At 44.2% G+C, this 22,501-nt stretch overlaps 1 protein-coding gene across 4 annotated transcripts in view; it reads left to right on the top strand.

Annotated features, from left to right (window-relative positions):
* Window positions 1–22,501, top strand: part of DNAH10 (dynein axonemal heavy chain 10) — a 201,463-nt gene that overhangs the window by 17,025 nt on the left and 161,937 nt on the right. For all 4 annotated transcript variants that reach the window (XR_012896005.1, XR_012896006.1, XM_075898516.1 and 1 more), the window contains 8 exons: window positions 4,301–4,531; window positions 9,629–9,819; window positions 10,334–10,532; window positions 12,993–13,187; window positions 14,277–14,447; window positions 16,940–17,116; window positions 17,518–17,694; window positions 19,659–19,828. Coding sequence is in view for 2 of the 4 variants with exons in the window: in XM_075898516.1 (XP_075754631.1) it covers window positions 4,301–4,531; window positions 9,629–9,819; window positions 10,334–10,532; window positions 12,993–13,187; window positions 14,277–14,447; window positions 16,940–17,116; window positions 17,518–17,694; window positions 19,659–19,828 (1,511 nt within the window). In the remaining 2 variants the exon portion in view is untranslated. The remainder of the gene's footprint in view (window positions 1–4,300; window positions 4,532–9,628; window positions 9,820–10,333; window positions 10,533–12,992; window positions 13,188–14,276; window positions 14,448–16,939; window positions 17,117–17,517; window positions 17,695–19,658; window positions 19,829–22,501) is intronic.

Raw genomic sequence — 22,501 nt, 5'->3', positions numbered from 1 at the left:
TTTTGTGCAAAAGGGCCAGTGTAGACAGCATAGTACTGTTTTCCGCAAAAAAGTCCCAATCGCGAAAATGGTGATCGGGGTTTTTTTGCGGAAAACTGTGTCTAGATTGGCCACGGATGCTTTTCCGCAAAAAGGGCTTTTGCGGAAAAGCATCCTGCCAATCTAGACACGATTTTTCTGAAAATGCTTTTAATGGAAAACTTTTCCGTTAAAAGCATTTTCGGAAAGTTATGCTAGTGTAGACGTAGCCCCCATGTGCTGGGACCCCAGCGGCCTCTGGATGCTTTGGGAGTAGAAGCAACAGAACTGGGGGAAGAGGGATCAGGAGGTATCATGAGGGTGGCCAGTTTTCTGGGAGTATGCTCTTTCTAGACACAAAGCCAGGTGCTTCATCACAGGCATTGGGAGGCAAACATTATCTTGTGCTGTCTGGCCTGCTGCTCCCCGTTGGCCCTTCTCTTCTGGCATTCTGTGATCTGGTCCAGGTGCTCTGCCTATATTGCCTCCAAAAGGGAGTGAATACAGTCCATCTGCTCCAGGAACATTTCCTCCTTTATCTGTGTTTGCTTGCAGATCAGATGCTGTCAGAAGTGGGAGTACACTGAGAGCTGGCTACTGTCTCTGCTGCAAAGAAAGGCAGACAATAGCAGACATTACAGGAGATATATTGTGTTAAGCCTAACCCTAATCTGTTAATGTATGCTCAAGGTTTCTGTAAACATAATGGAGATGTGTTCTATGCAAGGCTAAATGTTTGCTTTAAAGTGGGCACTTTACAGTAGGTATCCGTTTCCTCAGGGGGAACATTGGGATGCACTGGATCTGGTGGTAGGCAGGCATGGTTAGGGCCAGCCAGGGCAGGAGCCTGTGGGTGGGAAGTGGAGGCAGGAGAGGGCGGCTTCATGTGACTTTGCAGGGATACTTACTGGTGGCTTGGCATGGGGAAAATATCCTATGGTGGAGGATGGAATAAAGCTGACCACCCCAAAAGCCTTGTAAGAAAGTTTAAAGAGGTCCTAAGTGAGAGCTTCATGAAGACTCCCACTCCATCTGCAGACACATTAATAAGCTGTTCTGCGACCCCCTAGGCTCTGTAGGCAGAGAAAGGTGCACTGCACCTCACAGCCCATTGCCTTACCCTACCTGTAGTTAGAAAAAGTTTGTGAATTCACTGGAAGTACCTTCCCCGGGTTCGGTGCTGGACTGGGAGATATCTTAGAAGAATGGGACTGGCTCCAACATCATGACCAGTTTGTGGCTCTTAGGGATTGCTGGCTGGCTCATCTCTTTCTCTTTCTCTGGCATACTGACACCAGACGAGTCTTGGCCAGACTCCATGATCACGCTGGAAAGCTGGCTGGGCACTCCCCCAAAATCATGCCAATTGCTTGTAATAGCTATACATGTGAGGTGCTCCCTCAGAACATCTGCTCACCTCCTTCACCTTATGGTAGGAGTGCCTCAGTTCCTTGATTTTTACTTGATGTTACTGGGCATCCCTGGAATGTCCTTTAGCCCCCCAGACAACCTGCCATCTTGCCATAACTGTTGGCATTCCTCTTGTTGATTTGGAACTTGGAGAGGAAGGAATCAACTCCTCATGCCTCATTGAGGTCCAAGATCTCCTGGACACTCCATGCTAGCACTCTTCTGTGCCCCTGGGAACTGGAGCCTGTGGGAGCAGAAGTATTCACACTCATTGCAGTGTTAGTAGGATAGTTCGAAGTCATCTCCATGTGTGCCACGATGTGCTGCTCACTCCAAATCAGTGTTTCACAACCTTTTTTTTTTTAATAAAGTACCCCCTTTAAAAAAAAATTGTAAGTACCCCAGTACCTACAGTTTTCAGATGCAATGGTATAAAAAACAAGTGTAACACACATTTTTTTAAACAACTTAATCGTAGCCAGGTGGGCGATGAAATGTTTTGGTATAAAAAGTACAAAAACAATAAAACTCTCTGTAAAACTTAAAACAAAAATTCAGTTTTTTCCAAATTTCAGTTGTGTTGACATACCCCCCCCCCAGACTTATTTCGAGTACCCCTAAGGGTACTTGTACCACTGCTTAAGAAACACTACTCTGAATGGGCTTGCCACACTGGGTTCATGGGAAATGCCATACTGATTTACCTGGGGCTTTTTGAGCTCATCAGGAGAGCAGTAGTGGTGCAGGTTGTGGTCAGAGCGGTGAAATGTGGTAGGGCTCCCGAATGCCAATAGTCTTGACTTTCGCCCAGTACTGTGTCTACGCTATCATAAATTCAACCATGCAATGTCTAGAATTCAGTACTGCTTTTCAGAAGTAATACTAATCAACTACAGCGGCCCCTATGGGCGGCACAGCAGGCTTGATAGTGTGGGTGCATTACTTAGAAAATTGACCATATGTGGCTAAATTTGATGTGACGTTCTAGTGTAGACCAGACCCTAGAAAGCTTTTTCTAATACCTAGTCTAAATCTCCCTTGCAGCAGATTAAGCTGATTACGTCTTCTTTGGTAGGCATGGTTAAAAGTTGATCACGATCCTCTTTATAACATTCCTTAGCATATTTGAAGATTTGTTTTCAGGTTTTCCTTCAGTCTTTTTTTTTTTCTCAAGATTAAATTTGCCCTTTTTTTGGGGGGGGGGAGGTATCTTCATAAAAAAGGTTTTCTAAACCTCTTAACATTTTAGTTGCTCTACTTTAAACTCTCTAATTGTCCACATCTTCCTTAAAATGTGGTGCCCAAATCTGGATACATTATTCACTTCTGCTGTGTAGAGTATAATGACTCACATACAGAACACCTATTAATACACCTTAGCATGATATTAGCTATTTCAGTGTTCAGTTTAATTTTCAGTTTTCAATTCATTCTACTTGTGATCTGCTATACCTCCCAGATTCTTTTCTTAGTACTCTTATTGTACATTTTGTATTTGCCAGAAATGAGTTAGAAAAAAAAAAAAGAAGAAATTCTTTATCTTCAGCTTCTAAATCTTCAGCAATATAAACTTGGATAAGGGAGTGTACATTTTAAAAATTATCATTGTTAATGGTCTCCCTATTAGACAAATCAATGTGGCAAACATTATATAATGTTAAAAACAGCAGTGACATTTTGTTCTAATTTAGCACTTACTTATCCCTGAAATCTTCATGAATATTCAAAAACTCCACTGTAAGAACCTAATTCTGCAAATAGTTTCACACTCATTTATGGAAATGAGTGATCCCATTAAAAGCAACCTGACTACTCATATCTATAAAGTTATTCATATGCAGAAGTGTTTGCAGAGTTGTGTCCTAACGACCCATTCCTGAAAATAGTTCTGTATGACAGACCCCACTTCAGGGGTCTGCTTGTACAAATTGAACTTCTCTAATCCAGCACCCTCAGGATCTAACCAATGCCAAACCAGAGAATTTGCCAAACTATAGGTCAGTATTGTCTAGCACCATTACCAATACTTCTACTACTTACTGGGCTCTTAGAAGACATTTAGCTAGATTATATTAGCGCTAAACAACAGCACAGAACACTGAGAGCCAAGACTGGCGACTATAAATAAACTTTCTGGGACTGTGGGAAACTTGGCCACACGCATGATAAGTGTATATCCGGCTTACTGAAATTATGCTGGACCAGACAGTGCTGGACTAAAGAGATTCAACCTGATGATTGAAGCCTAAATGGCAAACATTTCTTCCTCAATGTTGTAGAAATATTTTATGGTCGTATTATGTATGTGTAACCATATAGATACCTTTATTGATGTAGCCTTGTTTAGTGCACTGAATATGTTGCACATAAAAGCTTAAGAAATGTTACCATGTGTGACGTAGTGGGGGTACTTGCTGGGCTGTGGTGACCTCTGCTGTCTGGAGCAAGACCCAGCAGGGAAAACCTCATTATGCAAAGGTGACTCAAAAACATGTCTGACCTGCGGCCCCCCATGGGGAGAAACAAAGGGAGGTGGAATGCTGCCCTGGCTGTGGGCAGGGCTGAAAGAGGGGGGGTTAGTTCCTGGCTGGAACGCAGGGAAGAAGGAGCTTGGGAGGAGGGCTGGGACTCCCCTTTCTCAAGGGGGGCACTGAGGCCTCTTAGCCCCAGTTCCTGTAACCAGATTACATCTGTGCTGCACTGTGTTGGAGGAACAATAAACAACCTCCATTCTACTGGCTGGTGAAGTCTGTTCATGCCAATTCGGGGGTGCAGGAGATGGGAAAATCCCGACGCGCCGTCACACCATGTTATAATTTCCCCCAGTCATAAAGAGAATTCTAATGCCTTTTCTTTGACCTCTCATTTTCAGGGTAATGGCCCACTAGCTGAAATTGATCTGTGGCGTGAAAGAAATGCTACCTTAAGTGCTCTCACTGAACAGATAAAGCTCCCATTAGTGAAAAAAGTATTAGCAATACTAAAGGAATCTGAATCTGGACTTCTTGAAAATTTGCAGATAGTCATAACTGATCTTAGCAGGCACCATGTGGAAGCTGTAGATAATGTTAGGTTTCTTTCAACGCTGGAGCGCCATTTGAAGGTTTGTTTATCTAATGATACTTTGGAAAGATTTGCCAGTGTTTAATTCAGTCATATCTTTCTTTTGATTTACCCCCAGTTGTTCTTTTCATTTTCCCTCTCATTCTTTTATCAGTAATAATAATGTACCGTGATTGGCTTAGATAGTAATAAAGAAAAAAAATGTGTGTTTACCTTCTCTTCCTAAGTGAAAAGTTGTTTGGATTGTAGTGGTCAACAGAGAGGAGAGTGTATTCCATCTCATAGATAAATGATTTGTAATCTTTTTAGGAAATTGTACAAGTTTACTGAATTAATGCCGGATTTACCTCTCCTTGACAATGGGAGTTGGATCAGGATCCTAAGATCTTGGCTGAGTCATCTACTACATGCCAACTCTCATTCATTTTGTGTCCACTAGACTTTGAAGGAATGTGGGCTATTTCACATTCCAGTTTTGAAAACCATTTTAATGGGAGCATGGGCAGTTGGTGAAGCTTTCTCTTGGGGAGGCAGTAGCTTCCCAGCCCAGGCCCCACCCACCTGTCCCCTTCCCACTGTCTCTGTCTTCTCTACCTTACACATCCTATGTCTCTGCTCACTATGTGCTTATCCCCATCCAGTCAAATCTCAGAGCCCAAGTAAATTATTTCTGGAAAAAACCTCCACTTTTCTGCAATTTCTTTCTCAACAAAATGGAGCATGTTTTGTACCATGTGCTAGACCCGCAGAAGGCACCTAATTAACAGCACTAAACTTGGGAATAAGAAATGTCAGTCACAGGTTTATTATATACCCTTATAGCTGACATACAGGTAGTTTGCAAATGCTCTAAACTCCTCTCATTGATCCTGGGGGAACACAGAATGGAAAGCACAAGTTAAAGCTGAGAAATCACTGTCCTTTCTTCATACATTCAAACAAGGTGCCAAATGCCTCAGCTGGCATTTGCTCCCTAACAGGAAGAAAATGACTAGAATCAGACTGTAAAAGTTGCCACCTCATTTTCACTCTTCACACAAACAAGTTTTAAGGGCTTCCTGTGTTGATTGTTTCAACAGCAGTAAGCATCTCAGACAATGAATAAGAATTACAAAAGGATGTGTCAGTAAAATACAGGCTGGCTGCTGCTTTAACAACAACAGGGTTTTGTTTAGTTTAGAAAAGAGAAGATTGAGGGGGGACATGATAGCAGTTTTCAGACATCTAAAAGGGTATCACAAGGAGGAGGGAGAAAACTTGTTCATCTTGGGCTTAAACTGCAGCAAGGGAGGTTTAGGTTGGACATTAGGAAAAAGTTCTTAACTGTCAGGGTGGTCAAACACTGAAATAAATTGCCCAGGGAGGTTGTGGAATCCCCATCTCTGGAGATATTTAAGAATAGGTTAGATAAATGTCTCAAGGTCCCTTCCAGTCCTAGTATTGTATGAACAGGACCCATTCAGCTCACAGAACCAAGAAAGTAAAATGTCCCACTGAGGCAGCATGATGGTGACAGCTTTATGTATTAAATTGTTAGATCAAATATCCCCCAGGGTGAAGGAATCCAATCCCCTGCCCTGTTCTCACCAGGCAAACATAATCTCCCAACCACTTAAGAGTTGAGACCTATCCTACCAGTAACTTCTCTCTTTCTTGCCACCTCTGTCTCCCTCTTTCTTCCCTCCACACCCCTTTCTCCTCAGGCTCCCACTACTCAAGATCACTGTCCTTCCCAACCAAGTGCTCCCCCTGCTCTGACCATCATAGAAATTTGAACAAGTTAAAAAAACACATATTGCTCTGGCTCAGGCCACTGCTTACCTGTAGGAAGCTCTGAAGGACTCTTCTGGCCCATGTGGAGGAGGAGCCATGCCTCCTGGCCATATCTTGTTCTGCCCATTCCCACTTAACAGGCAAGCACAGAGTACCTGCTGTCACAAATGATCCAGCCCTACCTGCAGCACATAAGCAGCATAAAGCTGGCTGGTCTACCTGCATCTTTGACTAGCCAGCCCTTTGTAAAGTGATGATGCTGGGTGGGGCACTGATCTCACTACCCAGGCCTCTTTTGGCAAATTGTTCTGGCATCACACAATGGTAGGAGGATGTAAAGTCCCAAATGGAAATTCTGTAGTTCAGGAGCTGTGGCTACTGCATGAATAAAGCAGAAAGATTTTGAAATTGTAAAAAACACGTTGCAAAACTGCTCTTCTCAGCACTTTCCATCTGATGACATCAAAATACCTAACTAAAACCAATGAATTTACACAAACTCCTGTGAGACAGGCAAGCATTAGCTTCCCTTTTTCAGATGAAGAAACTGAGATACAGGATAATTATGTTCCTTATCTGCTTTTTTTTTTTTTTTTTTAAATCAGTAGAAAAACTTTCCGTGACACCAAACCTTTAATGATGGGCCCAATGTCATGCTGGAAATCTGTGACAGGAAGGCCATCAAGAAAACCCCTGATCTTCACAATTCTAGCAGAGGGGGGAGCACAAACCACTGGCTGCATTGAGGTGGGGAGATCACCTGAAACCTCAGCCTCCCCTAATACAGGAACTCCACAGTGAGGCTGTACCTGATGCTAACACAGTGTAAGGGCTGGCCCTGCCCCTCTATGCCAGGAGTATCAGGTGTGGCTGTACAGGCTCAGCTCAACATGAGCTATGGAGGGGGTTATTGTGGGAGGATCTGGGTGTGGGGCAGTCTGGGTGTGGGTACCTCTGTGGGCAATCTTGATGCACAGGGGCTCATTGGGGGTTCAGGTATAGGGGCAATGGGATTCTGGTTGAGCTCAGTGGAGAAGTTGGGGGAGGTAGGGCTTGGTATGGAGTCCAAGAGCTGGGGAAGTGATAATGTAGGGTATCCAGGTGCAGCTTGCTAGGGCTCATTTGCATGGGGGTCAGAGTGTGGGGAGCTTGTTGGATGAGTCCAAGTGTAGGGGAGCAGGGCTTGTCAGAGTGAGGATTAGATGGGCTTGCTAGGGAGCCCCAGCTGCTGCTGAGGGGACACTGCATGTGAGACTTCTGCCCCTCCCCCCGATTCTTCATCCCCTTTTTTTTCTCCATCCCCTCTTTTCATTCTCCTCACTCTCCATTCCTTCTCCACTGCCTCTTCCCCCTATGTCCTCCCACTTCTCTCATTCCCACCCCTCCACTCCCCACCCTGTGCACTGCACTGCAGGACACAGAATACAGGAAGCATGTGGAGAGAGGACAAGAAGGGGAGGAGATTGAGCAGCTATCTCTGCAGGGCTTGTTGGGCCCCCACTACTCCACATACTAGCGAGAGGGAGGGACTATGGGGAGCATGTGTGGGGAGAGGGCAAGGGGAGAAGAGCCCCTACCAGCAGGCTCAGTAGCAACTGTTCTGGAAAAGTGAAATCAAACCCATCACCACTTCACCCACTAGCAAAAGTGGGGAACCAACTGAGCAGAGAGAGTGCAAAGGAGGAGAAGGGGGAACATCAAGGAGGAAGCCCACCTTGCCTACCCTGTGCCAAGGTTCAGGGCGGGGGTGCTGGAGTGGATCAGAGGCTGATCAGGAGAAGAAACTGGCAAGCAAGAAGCAGCAGCAGCAGGCATGCAGCAGGCTGGGTGGGGTGGTCACTGCAGAGCAGGGCTAGCAATCCTCCAGTAACTGGAGAAATTAATGTAATTGCAGGCTGCTACAGCATCAGGGAGAGCCTATGTGACTGTAATTCAAGCCTTGTATCTGTTCCATGCAGGTTCAGGGGAGGGCTTCTGGAACATACCTGATCCCCACTAAACATTCCACAGCAACCCCACATGGCAGTTGGAGGCTGGGAGGGGTGAGGCTGGCCAGTATGACTCCAGCTTTGGATAGGCTGAGTCTCTTTTTGCCTTACAGACCAGATGGGAGTTCTAATTGCCCGTGAATGGGAGTTCTAATTGCACATAGTATCCTGGGGAAACAAAAGAAAGGACTATGTAGCACTTTAAAGACTAACAACCATCTTGTTAGTCTTTAAAGTGCTGCATAATCCTTTCTTTTGTTTCAGCTAGACCAGACTAACACGACTACATCTCTATTACTGTAGTATCGTGGGGTGCTAGAACAATTTTTATAGTAGGGATACTGAGAGCTGTTGTACCAGACTGGAAACCCTGTGTAGAATGGAAACAACTTAAAGCCAGAGGATGCTGCAGCACCCCCCACATCCCTAGTTCCAGCACCTGTGATAGTATTTGAAAGAAGAATTAGGTCCTAGGTTTTAGTCACTTTGATAGGAAATGCTGTGGTATAGTAATACCACAGCGCTGGGAGAGTCACTTAACAAGGGTAATGAGTAAATAAACACAACCAAAGATTTCTCTTTGCTCCATTTTGGCACCATCTTCTGGTGTTGAACACACTTATGAACCTCCCAGTGAAGGACTCTTTCAAGGATTCAGAAGCAGATTTGGGCAATATTGCCCATCTTTCATAGAAACTAAAATTTTAATGAGACAACAAATTAACAGAACCTGAATATTCATGTCTGTGGGTCCAGTTCTACAGACACTTAAACACATGAAGTAATTTTAAAGTTACTGACATGTAGACTTTCTAGATTTGGATGTATGAGACTAACTTTGTCTCATAAATTCTTTTGAGACCATGGCTGTGTCTAGACTGGCCAGTTTTTCCGGAAAATCAGCCGCTTTTCCAGAAAAACTTGCCAGCTGTCTACACTGGCTGCTTGAATTTCCGCAAAAGCACTGACTTCCTACTATAGGAAATGAGTGCTTCTTGTGGAAATACTATTCTGCTCCTGTTTAGGCAAAAGTCCCTTTTGCGCAAAGCTTTTGCGCGAAAGGGCCAGTGTAGACAGCTGAGATTTGTTTTCCGCAAAAAAGCCCTGATCACGAAAATGGTGATCGGGGCTTTTTTGCGGAAAAGCGTCCGTGCCAATCTCGACGCGCTTTGCTGCAAAAAGTGCTTTTGCGGAAAAGCATCCATGCCAATCTAGATGCTCTGTTCCGAAAATGCTTTTAACGGAAAACTTTTCCGTTAAAAGCATTTCTGGAAAATCATGCCAATCTAGACGCAGCCCAATCTAGACGCAGTTAATACAATAGGTATGTTTTTTCATGGAAATTTTATTCACAATATTTATCCTCTGTTTAAAAGAATTTAACTCATGGAACTGGCTTTAACATTGTCTTGGATACAATTCCTTCAATGATGAATGCATTAAGAATGGTGTGGATTATCTCACGGCATTACAACAAGGATGAGCGGATGATTCCCCTCATGGAAAGAATTGCATGGGAAATTACAGCAAGAATCTGCAAAGTTGTGGATTTACGTACTTTGTTTAAGTAAGCAGTAGATTCTAATTTAACTAGGTTATAAGTGTTAATAGCTTTGATCATCTTACAGTAAGCATGATAGATGCCAATCTTATCAAGCGTGTTTTGCGTATTTTCAGGAACTTAGCTTATATTTAGCAAATTTAAAGGTAAATGAGAAGTTCACTATATATACTCTCATATATTATTGAAGAAGCTTTAAAGATGGGAATATGGTTTGTCTTTTGATATGGACTGTTATAGTACCTTTATTGAAATCAGTGGAGTTCCAGTTATACAAATATGATGTAAGGCTATCAGAATCAGCCCTGAAATTTTTCTTCCTTTTGAACTTTTCAAAAACCTGTGTCATATAATGCTCTTGAGGGCGAGATAGTAGTGTGAAATTTTCAGTTTTAACTAGATATAATTAAAATAGAAGACTTTATTGAACCAAGATATTCTAGCTCAATGAAAGTGTAACTTCATATTAAACCTTTAATGGGTGTTATCAGTCTTCTAACTGCTTCATTTTGTTTGACAGAGAAGATAGAAGCATTACAAAAACTAAATTGGTGGAAGCCAAAGGCACTCTTGAAATATGGAAAAAATCCTATTTTGATACTCGTGCCCAAATTGAAGCCTCGGGAAGAGAGCAACGATGGGAATTTGACCGAAAACGTCTATTTGAAAAAACAGATTATATGACTTCAATATGTCAAGATCTATATGATATTGTGCAGGTAGCAATGTGTGTGGTCTTACATAGAAGGATTATATATCTAGATATCCCCCAGCTGTGAGAGATAGTTTTGCACTGTAGTGTATTTGCTGAATTGAATGAGATATTAGTGACCTTTAAGAAATTTGCTAATGGGCTCACCTGGCAGATTCTACGTAATACTGTAGAAATGGAGATCTCCTGCCTCCAACAGGACTCTGTGCACTTTTTCTAATATACATAGGCTACAGAGAAGGGTGGTTTCTTCCTACTTGAGTACTTATTATCTGATCTTGGAATATCATTGTCTTAGACCTCAGTGTGGGTCACGTAAATCAGAGGAAAAGGATCAAACTGGAGAAGGAAGTTCAAAATAAATACAATTATGAGGATTTAATAATTATCAATCTGAGTCTTCAGTGGAATCCAAATGGATAGGTTTTGATGCCTGCAGTCTCATTGGTTTCTATAGGATTGTGAGGGCATACAGGGCTGCTGACCAGTATCCGTTATAGAAATCATAGAATAATAGAACTTGAAAAATCTGTGAGAGATCATCAAGTCCAGTCCCCTGCCCTCATGGCAGGACCAAGTACGGTCCATATAATCCCTTATAGATGTCTATCCAACCTGCGCTTAAATATCTCCACAACCTCCCTAGGCGATTTATTCCAGCGTTTAACCACCCTGACAGTTAGGAAGTTTTTTCTAATATCCAGCCTAAACCTCCCTTGATGCGGTTTATGGTCAATCTCTGCAGGACCAGAAACGGATACTGATGTTAATCCAAATTGGTCTCTTTATTTGGAAATGAATAGTATGATTCATTACTAAAAGTATTCATTATTGTATTATCATTAAAATAATTTAAGTATTTAAAAAGGGCTTGTATTTTAAATGTGTGCTTTTAACACTGAAGAATAAATATGCTGTTCTAAAAATAAATTCACAGACATTAGAGGAATAATTATCCAAAATTTCACTTAAACCTTTCAGAAATTTCTGAATGGTCTTAATTTGAGGCAATGGCTAGGACTGTATGTGTGTGTGTAGTTAAGCATTTGCTTAAGTCTTCTCAGGATCAGAGCACTGTCTGGAAAAGATATATTGTAATAGGTTTACATTATTGATAACTCTATACGTCTTTAAAACAATCAAATATTCTTCAAGGAGTGTCTCTGTGGGTGCTCCACTGTTCTTATAATCAGAACTTTTAGTGGAAGTATCCCCTCGGATGCTGGCATGTGTACATGGCACTGCTCGCTCTGCTGTGAAAGTGCTGATGAACATGTGCCATCAGCCGTCCTTCATTTCTTTCTCAACCACTCCAGACTTGGTTGGAACCCCGTAGCTCTCAGAGTTCTTTGCTTAGATAGTGTTAGTTAGTTAATTGGTTATTAGTGTTATAGTTTTTCTCCCTAGTTGTTGGTGTCTTCCCTTTTCCTTTTTTTTTTATTTCTCCTTGTTTTCCCTAGTCTTTCTAAGTTAATAGTAAAATGGTTATGCCAGGCTGTCCGGGATTTAAGAGATGCCCGGCTTGCAGGATGTCCATCCCAATATCGTATGGACATGCCCAATGCATCCAGTTCTTGGGTCAGGAGCATTCTCCGAAAAGCTGCCCCCATTGTAAGAAGCTGTCTTCCAGATCCCTTAAAGCCAGGGAGCTACAGTTTAAGCCCCTCACCAAGGAGAAGACTGATTGCCTTTTACCTGGAGAGAACAAAGCAGTTTAGACACTCCTCCAGACTGTTTATTTCCATAACAGATCACTCCATAGGGCAGGTCATCTCTAAACTAAGACTTTAAAAATGAGTAACAAATTGTATAACAATATGTTATAAGATCAGTGGGGTTTCACTACGAAGTGAGTTGAGCAATGGCCTCTCACAATGTGCCCATCATGGACATTTGTAGGGCTGCAACATGGGCCTCTACATAACTTTATAAAACTCTGTGCGTGCAATAGATACTTACACTGCACAGTGTGTTAGGTTTGGGATGGCGGTCCTTTTGCCATTTCACCGATCTGGTCTAAAGCCCCTTCTTCCAGATTTTCAGGGTAGTGCTCCAGTCATCTGCAGTGGAGCACCCATAGGGACACTCCTCAGAGAAGAAAAGAGAGGTTACTCATATTCTACAGTAAGGTAAATCTTTTAATAATAAATATAAATGTTTGTGAATGAGAGTTTTTAATCAGAAAGTATATCTTGAGGGAAGAGAAAAGATGTAAACTTTGTAGTAACTAGCAGTGTCTTCCTACCAGCAGGAATTTTGGTTCAATAAGAACTGTTATATTGGACACCTAGTTTTTATATTGGATTGGAGTCTTTTATGGTAATATACTAAATGTTTGTCAATGTAAGGATTATTTATTTCCTCTATGTAAAAGTTATTTATTAAAGAAAAGAATAATACAAAATATTGTTTTGGCAGAAAGCTAGTTAAAAATAATACCTTTTTTTCTGTTTTCTGGAATGAACAGGTTATTGAAGAGTTCTACAATATATTTGGTCCTGAATTGAAAGCTGTCACTGGAGATCCAAAGCGTATTGATGATGTATTGCGAAGGGTTGATGGTCTGATTAGTCCTATGGAAGTGCTGACTTTTGACCCTTTTAGCATCAAATGTGCATCTCAGTGGAAATTTGTTATGGAAGATTTTAAATCAGAAGTGCTGGTAGGTAGCAGATCCTGTGCTAGTTATTTCTATAACATAGTATGTCTTCCTTCTAGAATTTCACATTTTAAACTTAAAATAAATATGAGCCTGAAAATAAATAAAATATAAATTAGATAAACGTGGCCAAACATTTTAATTTGGAGTTTTGGGAGAAAGCTAAGATTTTTGTTGGTTTGTTTGCTTTACACTTTGTATGTAAACGTAGGTGAAAGGTGCTGACTCATTCACAGCCCTGGCAGGTCTGAAGCTCTTTGCATATTGAGCAGTGGCAGAGTTTGCCTTCTTGACCCTCACCTGCTAACATACCTCACCTATGACCTAAATGGGAGTTTAGGCTTCTCAGTGTGAGAACTAGGGTTGCAAGGTGTTTTGCAGTACCCCTGAGCTCTTGGCCTATGCCTGGTGTCTCAGCTGCTGGCCTCATGTGCTGGAGCCTCTGCTTTTGGCTCCACATGCCCAGTTCCAGCTGCTGGCCCAACGTGTTGGCTGGCTCTGCTGCCAGCCATGTGCCCACGATCCCAGCTGCCAGCGCTGGTGCCAGTTGGCTCTGTTACAGCTTCGGCACACAAGGGGTTCTGCTGCTGCCCCAGCGTGCCAGTAGGCTTTGTTGCCAGCACCAGGCCCGAGATCTGGCTGCCAGCACTGCGTACTGGGGCATTGTTCCTGGTCTCAGATGTTGGGGTTGGAGATGGATGGTTAGGAATTAGAGGGCTGGATTTCAGTATCTCTACTCTTAAAAAATTCCTGCACTACTGTTCAGGCTCACACTCCTGGACTCCTTTAGTCCGTCAGTTCTCTGCTGAGAAGGCCAGCAACAATACCAGATGAAATTCTGCTAATTGTGATGTGGACTCTTGCCTTGCAGGAACTGGATTGAGATCCATCATGCTCATTTTTCTTAGCCATTGAGAAGGCAACAGTTGATTTTTAAAAAATAAAAGAAATGTCAAATAAACAGAAGTAAAATTATACTTTAATGTTAGCACATTACCTGTTTTCCACATAGGCCACTCTTCCTTCCTCCCTTTGTCTCTGCAAAACTAATCAATAATCAGTTTTGTTTCTTTACTTGCTGCTTTTGTCTAGGTTATAGAAAAGGAGGCCAAGAACTTTATTGATGAGTCCTTTAAGACCCTTCGATCAGCAGAAGCTGCTTTTGACATGCTCCTAAACTTTAAACACATCCGCTCTCGGGAAGCCATCAATAGACAGATGATGATGAAATTCAATGATATTCTGGCACAGTATTGTAAAGAGGTATATCACAGAATTTCTTAAAAAACACATAAAATTGTATACCAAGTAGAAGTATCCCTTCTTGAACAATAAACCTCTCTATCTGTCTAGGGAATTCTATGGCCCCTGTTACCACAGTGTGTAAGACGAAGTGGGTCTTTGCCCACGAAAGCTTATGCTCCAATAAATCTATTAGTCTATAAGATACCACAGGACTTCTCATTGTTTATACAGATTCAGACTAACATGGCTACCCCTCAGTGTGACACAGTGTGTAAGAGACTCCCAAGTATTTAGAAATAGCCATAACAGTCTCTCTCTCTTTCCTTTGCAGCCTAAAGGAGATATAGCATCATTAATATATAGATATTTGAGTATATGTTAGGATGCTTATTGTGGGTCAAAAGAAGATGGGGTTTGCTTTCAGTTCTGTATGCAGTGGGTCCGTCAGACATTCTTATTTCTTGTGGGCATGAGTTCTACAGTATCTCCCATGAAAATACTTCTACACTCATGAGCCTGAGAGCCCCTGGATGCTGATGGAACTCACCCATTATGAGAAATCACAGCAGTAAGGGAGCAGTGATTTCTAAGATAGGCCAGTCCCATGGAGAGCTTTGAATATCAGTCACTCCATTCTGTAATCTTTGGGGAGCCGGTGCTGAGAGGAAGTCTCAGGGTAAGGTCTTCGTAGTGAACTGCATTCTCTGCTACTGCATTTTGTCTAGTTGGAGCTTAAGCCTTTGCTCCAAGAATATATGTAATGTAGGATATATTTGAGGAAGTATGAAAACTGCTGTTTACCAAGTCTGAGAGAATTTTCCTGGGACCATTTTTATAATATTTGTTTCCTTGGGAAAAAGCATCCTCAATTTACTACTACTGATCTTTTAGATGTTTTTCTTCCCTTAATTCTGTGGGCCCTAATAAAACATTTGATCTTGAGACGTACTGTAACTGCAACTCCCATTGAAATTGATAGGAATGGCAGATGACCAGCACCTTTCAGGGTCAGGTTTCATTTACCGAGATCTTACCATTATAAACTCCTGCGAGGGTCAAAATCCGAGGATCAAACACTTCCTGTAGTATTTGATTTTAGGAGTTGGTTCAGCCACCTCTACGTGGGGAATTCTCATTGATTTTTTGAGAGGAATTTCACACATGGACAAGTTGCATAATAGGATCCTTAATGTCAGACCCAGCCATTGCAGACAAATGCCTTTGTAGCATATGCCTGGCCATTCATACTGCCTGAGATTTCCTGCCATCCCCTTGATGGATGTCTTAGAGGACTGCCACAACACTACAGGGAACTTTCTCAGAGCAGCCATAATATGCATAATGAATCTCATGCCTGCCATTGCGTGCTGATAATGGCAGAATATAGGCTTGTCAGCTCCTGGACTCCTCCTTTAACCAAATGGCATGCTGTATTTTATTAGGCAGGTGTGGCTGCCATGATAAGATCATGTCTGTTCTTGTGCTTTATTTGCATACAAAGCTTCTGCAAGTAAAATTCCATCTCATCACAGGTGGGGACTGTTTCATAGCACTCCCTGTGGAGCCAAGTGTGATACTGCCAGTGCTCCCTACAAGAGTCCATAACCCACCTGCCTGGAGCAGAGCAGCTCATGCCAAAAGCTTAGTGTCAGTCTCTAAACAGCACCATACTCTGAATTAAATATTTTTGTTATTTTTGTTTATTGTGCTCTTAAATAAATAAACTGGTCTCTAAGGCAACAAATAGATTGCAGTACTTGAAGGCAAGACCCTGACCTGGCCTTTTAGGTTGTGAGCTAGCATTGAGGAGCTCCTCTTCTATACCTTCTTACTTAGTACTCTTTCTCAGAGGAGACCTGCAAACCTCCTTAACAGGTCTGCTGGCTACCAGTTGATCAGTATCTCTTTATGACTCTTCTAATTCTCTGGAGGGGTAAGTCTTCTTGTTAGGCTGGCATAAATGGGTTTTCCTTGAGAAGGGAAATATTGGGGTGCCGATGCCTGTAGCAGGGGATAGAGAAAGCCTGACAGATGCTACTACACACTTTTTCCACTTGTCAGGTGAGGGCAGGATTGATCCGTTGGTATTGAAAGGTTGTTTTTCTTTCTTTGTATGAATAATATTAGGATGATATTTAAGATTGCTTATATGATTGAAAGCAAAATATGGCCACATGTTTATATGGGCATGTTTGTATTGTATTTAATAATATAAAGTTATATCCTTTTAATAAAATATGCAAGTACATGAAAAAGTAACTGTGTTTAAAATGAAGGCCATCTGGCTTGGAATGTCAAAAGTGAAATGCACACCTCTTGGAGAAAATGTAGATGGGTAAATAATTCTAATTAGCTTAATCCAAGCAAAGGTGCTATGGAAGTTATTAACAAACTGTTAGTGTTCTGCTGCTGGAATTAGCGGTGTGATCCTATGCATGGCGTATGCTAGAGACAGTGAAGATGAAAAGGAATGTTTTTGATAACTCTGTACTGTTTTGATTCTTTTATAGGTAGACATAGTTAATAAGATCTTCATCCAAAACCTCAGTAATCCACCCCTATACAAGAATCATCCTCCAATGGCTGGAGCAATATATTGGTCCCGATCCCTTTTCCATCGAATCAAACACACTGTTATTCGATTTCAAGAAGTTGAGGAGTTGCTGGCTAGTGAGCGTGGGAAGGAAGTATGTTGGTTTCATTGTTATTTAATAAAGTTAGTAATACTTGGCACATCAGTAGCGTGGTTCATCCAGATATATACAAGTTCTTTATAAGCAGTAATTAAGATTAATGGAAAGTTTGAGTACATAAGTATTGTGATACACATATTACAAATGGGAAAACTGAGCCACAGATTGGTTGTGACTTTGGTCAATGTCTCTCAAAGAGGCAGTAGCAGAGTTGGCAATGGAATTTAGGAGTGTATAGTTTCAACCCTCTGCATTAATCACTATACTGTGCTTGTTTCCTTATTTGATAAAAACAATCATTAACAATTATTTTAAGTAGCCATGTTCAGACAAGAAAATGTCTGCTCTGTCTTTATTATAGTGCAAGATGAATGGAGCTAAACTCTTTCTTCCAGGTAAAACAAAAGTATCTGGAAGTGGCTAAGAGAATGAAAGAATATGAAGATTTGAAATATGATCATTGGAGAGACTGGACAGAACAGATGCTCCCTGTACTACTGAAAAAAACCCTGCTTGCTAAAGTCCATTCCTCTGGGACCGTAGTCCAAGCTAATACAGAGTCCGCTGATCAGGTGAGTGGCAGAACATAAGAACATCCATAATGGGTCAAACCAAAGGTCCAGCTAGCCCAGTATCCTGTCTTTCAATAGTGGCCGATGCCAGGTGCCCCAGAGAGAATGAACAGAACAAGTAATTGCCAAGAGATCCACCCCGTTGCCTATTCCCACCTTGTGACAGAGGCGAGGGACACCATTCCTGCCCAACCTGGCTAATTGATTGACCCATCCTCCAGGAATGTATATAGTTCTTTTTTAAACCCTCTTAAAGTTCTGGTCTTCTCAACATCCTCTGACAAGGAGTTTCACAGGTTGACTGTATTGTGTGAAGAAATACTTCCTTTTGTTTATTTATTTTAAATCTGCTATCTATTACTTTGATTTGGTGACCCCTAGTTCTTGTGTTATGGGAACAAGTAAATAACTTTTCCTTATTTACTTTCTCCACACGAATCTTGATTTTATAGACCTTTATCATATCTTCACCTTACTTGTCTCTTTTTGAAGCTGAAAAGTCCCAGTCTTACTAATCTCTCCTCATAAGAAGGGCCAGGAGTTAATTGTCTGCTTATGCATTGATATGTATCCAAGTTACTGATCAGGAGAGATTTTCTCAGAGTGGTTTCATAAGGAGAGGGACTGAGTTGCTTTCGGGAAATGTTAACACTTCTTAACTCAAAATTATTTGGGGTCCTACGTCGGGCATGGATTTTCATATTTGTCACAATTGTTAAATGACCCCGCAGAAGAATAAATGATAATGTGCTTTGTGCTGTCATTCTTGACACCTCTATGTAGAACATGCCAGTGTTCTATCTTAATATCCCTGTTTTGCTCTGAGCACATTATTGTGGTGCTATAAAAATAGTATTTTCCAACAGCCTCATCTTTCTATATACAGGCAGTCCCCTGGTTACATGGATCCGACTTACATCGGATCCCTACTTACAAACGGGGTGAGGCAACCCCGCACTAGCTGCTTCCCCCCAGTAGACCAGGGAGACGCGAAGCTAGCGCCCTCCCCCCCCAGCAGACCAGGGAGACGCGGAGTGGCTTTTCTCAGCAGACATCTCAGCTTGAGAATAAAGGACTGAGGGAAGTAAGGTGTGGGAGAATAAAACTGAGCTCTGGAGAAATGTTTGGCTAGAGTTTCCCCTACAATATGTACCAGTTCCGACTTACATACAAATTCAACTTAAGAACAAACCTACATCTATCTTGTACGTAACCCGGGGACTGCCTGTAGAGATCTGTTACTATACTATACAGCACAATGATGTGCTTACTATAGGGTTATTCCACTTAAAAGAAAAAATTGTTCTCCTTTGAGTGGTGTCCCTGTGGATGCTCCACTCAGGTCTTGGTGCATCCTTGTGTTGGCAATTGGAGATTTTTGCCTAGCAGTACCTTCCTATGTTATGCCTACACAGTAGCTGTCTCGTGCTGTTTTGACTGTTGATTGCACATGCGGTGCGTGTATCCCTCAGTTCCTTTTCTACTGTCCTTGGCAGAAGACAGATTCTCTGCAGTGCTCTCCTTTCTGTCTGAAAAGATAAAGATAGTGTAGTTAGTTTATTGTTAGTTACCTGCTTTAGTTAGTTTATCGTTAGTTTAACTATTTCTTCTTAGTTAAAAACCCCCCACTTCCCCTGTTTTTTTCTTCATGTTTTCTGAACTCTTCAAGTTCTACTGTTCAAAATGCCAGGCTCTCCTGGTTTCAAAAAATGTGACTCATGCAAGGACTCTGCCTGCATCAGACAGGCACACATCATTCATAAAATGTCCAGGCAAAGGCCATGTGGCTCAGAAATGCCCACACTATCAGAACATGATGGACAGAGCCAGGAAAGATCTCAAAATGAGACTTAAGAACCTCCTAAGAGAAAAATTCCTGGAGCTACAGGAGAGTAAGTCTTCTGAACCTGCAAAGCACCATGTTTAACTGTCTGACATGTCCTTCTTGTTTGTCTTTGCTGTAGAGCCCACGTTCTGAAGAGGCTGACACCGGGGAGAAGTGGAGCCATTTCACAGTCAATTTTTCTCCCAAACTCCAAGAGGTTATCAATGAAACAAAATACATGGAGCAGCTGGGGTTTCCAATACCTGAAATAGCAAGGAACGTGGCACTACAAGAAGACAAATTTCTTAGGTAAGGATATATAGTGTGAATATACTCTATATTCTGACTAAACTTAACTGCAATAGGCCTACTTGATTTTTCTCACAACAGCAATGGGCCTTTTGTCATCACAGCCTTTTAAAATAAGACCCTCACAGTCATAGGGAACATCTACACTGCAGGGCAAACATTGAATTAAGATATACAATTTCAGCTACGTCAATTATGTAACTGAAGTTGAAATAGCTTAACTTGGCTTTTGGCACAGTCTACACAGCAGGAAGTCCCATACTCCTCATGAAATGAGGGTTACAAGAGTTGGAATAAGAAATCCTCCATCGCAACATTATTTCAAAATAGTGGCTTGCTGTGTAGATGTACATTTTATTATCATATATATAGTAGCCCAGTGTCTGTGCGTCTGTAATGCTGATGCTGACGTACACGGCTACACCTCCTGGCCATGTACGTTATCACCCCGCCCCCCTTCCCCTCCCTCCCTCCCTGACGGTTTGGCCGAGTGCTGCGCTGCTCAGCTGGGTCCTGGCAGGGGAGCAAGCGGCGGTAAGTGGCCCTTTGGGAGCGCAGACCCCAAACGGCTGCTTGCTGCCCCGGACCCCGCTGGGCAGCGCTCCCACTGAGGGCCAGCTGAGCGGCACCGGCACTGCGCTGCTCAGCTAGGCCCCAGCGGGGGAGCAAGTGGCGGCAAGTGGCCTTTTGGGGTCTGCGCTCCCCACGCTTGGGGAGTGTGGATCCTAAATGGCCACTTGCTGCCACGGCCCGCTGAATAGTGCTCCTGCCAGGGGCCAGCTGAGCGACACGGAGGGGGAGGGAGGGGAAGGAGGGCGGCGAGGTGCCACGCAGGGAGGGGAAGGGGACAGGGCTGGCCGGAAGGGGGGTGGGAAGCAGAGCTGGGGGTGGGGAATTGGGGGCTGTAGGGGAATATGGGGGGGGCCTGGAGGAAGGGGGGAGGGAAGCAACGCTGGCGGGGGAGCATCCATGGGGGGGCAGTGAGGCTGGCCGGCAGGAAGAGGGGGTGGGAAGAAAGAGGGGGTGGGAAGCAGAGCTGGGGGGCGGAATCGAGGGCTGTGGGGCTGGATGGGAAGAGGGGGGAAGGAAACAGACCTGTTTGGGGGGGGGTGCAGCCATGGGCCACTTGTCACCGCTTGCTCCTCTGCCGTAACCCAACTGAGCACTGCTCAGGTGGGCCCGGTGGGACAGGAAGGGGGGTGGGGCGGTGATGTACACAGCCAGGGTGCGTGGCCATGTACATCACCGTCCCCCCCTTCCTCCTCCTACCGTGGTGCTGAGTGGTGTGCCCCTCAGCCAGGCCACTGTGGGAGGAGGGAGGCGGTGACGTAGACAGCCCCACCTCCTGGCCGTGTACATCACTGCCCCGCCCCGCCTCCCTCGCGGCGGCCCGGCTGAGCCGCCTTGGAGGGAGAGGAAGTGGGCAGGGCGGTGACGTACACAGCCAGGGGGCGGGGCTGTGTACGTCACCGCCCCCCTTCCCCTCCCGCTGTGGCACTTAGCTGGGGCGCCGGGGAAGCCAGCAGCGCAAGGGGCTGTTTGGGTTCCCCCGAGGTGGAAGGGGAAGGGAGGGCGGTGATGTACACGTCCCCGGCCCCAGCAGTGTACATCACCACCCCGCCCCCCACCCTCGCGGCAGCCCGGTTGAGCAGGTAGCACTTAGCCAAGCGCCACGGTGGGGGTGAAGGGGAAGGAGGGTGGAGAGAGAGGCAGGAAGAGAAGAAGAAGAGAAAGAGAGAGTGAGAGGCAGGAGGGGGAGAAGAGAAAGAAAGACAGAGAGAGAGGCAGGAGGCAGAGGAGAGCTGAGAGAGAGAGGGGGAGGCAGTAGGAAGAGAGAGAGACAGAGCGAGGGAGCTCAGGAGAGAAGACCTGAAAATCCTGTTTTATGACAGGCTAATTGGCTAGTTTTGAAATAATGACAGTTATTTTGAGGTAACACTGCTGTGTAGACATACCCAGTTATATTTGCTTGAGCAAAATTGCAATTAGTGACTTTCCTCTGCTGCTATCTATTTTCTGAATTAAGTATGATAAAATCAAGCAAACCAAACACATGGTTACCTCCGGAGAAAAACAGAAAGTAAAGCAAACCATATACTATATTGCTATGCATTATAACAGTGGTCCCCAACACGGTGCCCGCGGGCGCCATGGCGCCTGCTGGGGCATTTGTACACGCCCGCCGACAACCTGGGCCGGCCCCGCCCCCGGCGCGCGGTGCACCGGAGGCACCGGCCCCAGGCGCGCGACATGCACCGGCACCTGGTGCGCGGCGCTCGGGAGGTCCCAGCCCCGGGACACATGCGGGCACGTGGCGCCAATGCCGGCCCCAGGTGCGCGGCTTGGGCGGTGCCGCCGGCCGCGGGCCCACGGCACAAGGCACTTGGGCGGCCCCAGCCCCGGCTCTGGGGCACATGCCAGTGCCGGGTGCAAGGGCATCCCCGCTCCTGGCGTGCCCCAGAATGCGTGGCCCCCCCCCGGGCGCCCGGCGCATGAGTGGCCCCATCCCCCCCGGGCGCCCGGCGCATGAGTGGCCCCATCCCCCCCGGGCGCCCGGCGTGTGAGTGGCCCTGCCCCCGGGTGCTCGAGAGCCTCTAAACGTTGGGGACCACTGCATTATAATATTCCTTAGCCATCAAGAGACTTAGTTTTAATGCCTGACTTTTCTTCACC

Source organism: Pelodiscus sinensis, chromosome 15 (genome assembly GCF_049634645.1).
Source record: "Pelodiscus sinensis isolate JC-2024 chromosome 15, ASM4963464v1, whole genome shotgun sequence".
NCBI lineage: Eukaryota > Metazoa > Chordata > Testudines > Trionychidae > Pelodiscus > Pelodiscus sinensis.
This window is presented reverse-complemented; position numbering and strand designations above follow the sequence as displayed.